The sequence below is a fragment of the Blastocystis sp. subtype 4 genome, assembly GCF_000743755.1.
Source record: "Blastocystis sp. subtype 4 strain WR1 chromosome Unknown seqid_0609, whole genome shotgun sequence".
In the NCBI taxonomy this organism is placed as follows: Eukaryota; class Bigyra; order Opalinata; family Blastocystidae; genus Blastocystis; species Blastocystis sp. subtype 4.
This window is the reverse complement of record NW_014568938.1, coordinates 1-3,022: the sequence shown is the minus strand read 5'-3', so window position 1 is coordinate 3,022 and position 3,022 is coordinate 1. Positions and strand designations below refer to the sequence as shown.

At 40.3% G+C, this 3,022-nt stretch overlaps 2 protein-coding genes across 2 annotated transcripts; both read left to right on the top strand.

Moving 5' to 3' along the window:
• Positions 1-669: 669 nt before the first annotated feature.
• On the top strand, positions 670-1,245 carry JH06_5696 (ATP-binding cassette superfamily; the record flags this gene model as incomplete). Its single annotated transcript, XM_014669377.1, has 4 exons — positions 670-828; positions 859-986; positions 1,017-1,124; positions 1,155-1,245. The coding sequence occupies 4 exons, from the start codon at positions 670-672 to the stop codon at positions 1,243-1,245; spliced, it is 486 nt and encodes a 161-aa protein (XP_014524863.1).
• An 860-nt stretch (positions 1,246-2,105) lies between these two features.
• On the top strand, positions 2,106-3,022 carry JH06_5898 (hypothetical protein; the record flags this gene model as incomplete). Its single annotated transcript, XM_014669376.1, has 2 exons — positions 2,106-2,408; positions 2,499-3,022. Coding segments are annotated over 2 exons (827 nt in total), but the record flags the coding sequence as incomplete, so codon positions are not given.

The following is a 3,022-nucleotide window of genomic DNA, read 5'->3' as shown; positions in this document are numbered from 1 at the left end:
AGTAGCGGTCTTCTTGATACAATCTAAGAATAAGTGATTTGAAGTTGATTAGATTATTCATTAATGGTATTGTGGTGGAATTCAATCATTGATTCGTATGATCACTCTTCTATGGAGTGAATTGCTAGGTGATAGATGACTGTTCTTGCAACTGGAAGAAAATCACTTAAGAGTTCCTTGATCTATCAGTTTCCAGAGAGTGAAGGTGGTGATAAAACGGATTTGCTGATTGAAGTGCTTAATAGTCACTATTTCCAGTTTTTGATATCCAGTTAACATACGAATGAAATTCCTCTCATTGACATATGATTCTTTTGAAAGCGGTGCAAGCATTATTTCCATTGAACACTAAGTAATCAAGCCCATTCATTTGAAGGAAAGTGACATGATAATAGATATTAGATACTGAATAAGTTCATCAACAAACACATGAGAGTTACGAGGAGAAGGCCAATTTCTTCTCCAAAATACTCTTTCTGTGGCTGAATCCTTTGCTATCCCTTGGAAATAAGCGTGCTCTCAATCCTGAGGATTTGCCTCAACTCTCGTAGTTATCGTTAATAGATTTGACAAATAGTTCTTGTGATCGTTCTAACACCATCTATTCAACTATTTCCCAACAATGGAAGGCATCTAAAGATACTTCGTTTGTATTCTCCCTTTGTTCTGATGAATAGTCCTAGTCTAGTTAAGAGTATGACCAAGTCTTTTGGGATTCCTTTTGTAATGGCTGCATTTTTGAAGTTGATTCATGATATTTGTCAATTTGTGGGACCATTTATGCTTCCAAGGATCATTAGCTTTTTGGAAGATACTGATGCTCCAAGAGTTCTCCTTTGATTTGTGAATGAACTCTAGAAAGATGGTGTTGTTGATGGTGTCGTTATGTTTGTGGCTGCATTGCTTCAGAGTCTTTGTCTTCGAAACTATTTCTATTTGTGTTTCCGAACGGGTCTACGCTTACGCAGTTCTTGTGTAACGATGATGTAGAGCCGAGCGATGATATAAACTTGTAGTTACAATAAGTCATTGACACTGAGTGCTGCTTCTCGTTCCCGTTACAATCAAGGTGAAATCATGAATCTTATGGAAGTAGACAGTCAACGATTCCAGGATATTACCTCGTGAGAACTCATCACTCATCTCATTGTTAGCTATCTTCAGACATTGTGGTCTGGTCCCTTCCAGATCATTGTCTCGATTGTGATGCTGTGGTTTCAGGTGGAGATGGGAAGTATTGGATGATGTGTAGTTGAGATGGGCCACATTGGGCGGAGTTGTAGTCATTCTTGTGATGATTCCATTTTCACGACTTCTCTCCAAGAAACTGGAATCTGTTCAACAAGAGCTCATGAAGGTGAAGGACAAGCGAATCAATGTGACAACTGAGACATTAGAGGGAATCAAACTGATCAAACTCCAGGCTTGGGAACGATCATTCTTACAACGTATTTCAGGAATTCGATGTGATGAAGTGAGTGTATTGCGTCGCTATGTCTATTGGCAAATGCTCTCTTCTTCTGCTTGGGATGCTACTCCATATTTGGTGTCCATTATCTCATTTGCTTTTTTTGTCATCATGGGTGGTCATTTAACCACTTCGATTGCATTCACATCTAATACTCTGTTCTTCTAATTGAGTCGATTTATTCCTAGTTTCAACATCTTACGGTTCCACTTGTCATGTTCCCTGATGTGAGTGCATACACAATGAATAATGAATAGACAATCAACAGTCTGGCTGAGTGTTCTGTTTCTCTGAAGCGAATTCAGAGCTTCCTTCTAGCTGAAGGGATTGAGAAGCCTTCTCGTAACAATCGAGAGCGAGTTGATGTGACTGTGTCTCATGGTGACTTCTATTGGAATGAAGTAGGATTGTATGGAGGATTGAACAGTAGAGTGAGGTACAGAATCATCAACAAGAACAGAAGAAGAGATGTGGGAGAAATCGCTCAAAAGTGATGGAAGCAGAACCTGAAGCGATTCCCGCGGTTCCATTTGAGTTGCATGACATGAATCTGACATGTGAATCCGAATCTCTGACAGCCATTGTGGGTCATGTTGGATGTGGCAAATCGAGTCTGTTGTCAGCGATTCTGGGTGAAATGCCTCGAAAGGATTCAACCAGAAGTCTGGATTCAGAGATTCAGATACGAGGTAGCATTGCTTATGTGCCTCAAACTCCTTTCATCATGAATGCATCACTTCGAGACAATATCTTGTTTGGTAAGGAGTATGATGCCAAACGATATGAACATGTGCTTGAAGTGTGTTGTCTTCTCCCTGATATTGCGATTCTTCCTGCAGGAGACCAGACTGAGATTGGAGAGAAGGGTATAAATCTGAGTGGAGGTCAGAAGACACGAGTATCATTAGCTCGAGCTGTGTATCAGGATAGTGATATGTANGAAATGAGAGAATGAATGAAACATAGTTATCTGTTGGATGATCCATTGTCAGCTGTTGATGCTCATGTGGGTTGAAGTCTGTTTAGAAATTGTATTCGAGGATTATTACGATCAAAGTGTGTGTTATTGGTTACTCATGCATTGGAGTATCTCCCTGCTTGTGACAATATTGTGGTGATAGAGAAGGGAGTGATTCAAGATCAAAGCTCTTATACTCATGTGTCAGCTAATCAAAATGGTGTTTTGGCTGGATTGTTGAAAGCCCAGAAAGAAGCGAAAGCTCAATCTGTATCCCCTATTACTCCCCTATCTCCATTGTCACCTATTGAGAGTGAAGGTGTTGAGAAATTGCAAAGTGATTCTGTTTCCACTTCTATGATGATTGGTGATCAAACAGGGACAACAGATGGAGTCATTCAAATTGAAGAACTAACAATGCGCTATCGACCTGAATTGGAACCTGTTCTGAAGCATCTCAATCTTCATATTGATCCTGGTGAGAAGGTAGGTGTTGTGGGTCGAACTGGTGCAGGCAAGAGTTCACTGGTGTTGTGTCTGATGCGAATCATCGAGCTGGAATCAGGTCGAATTGTGATTGATGGAGTGGATATAAA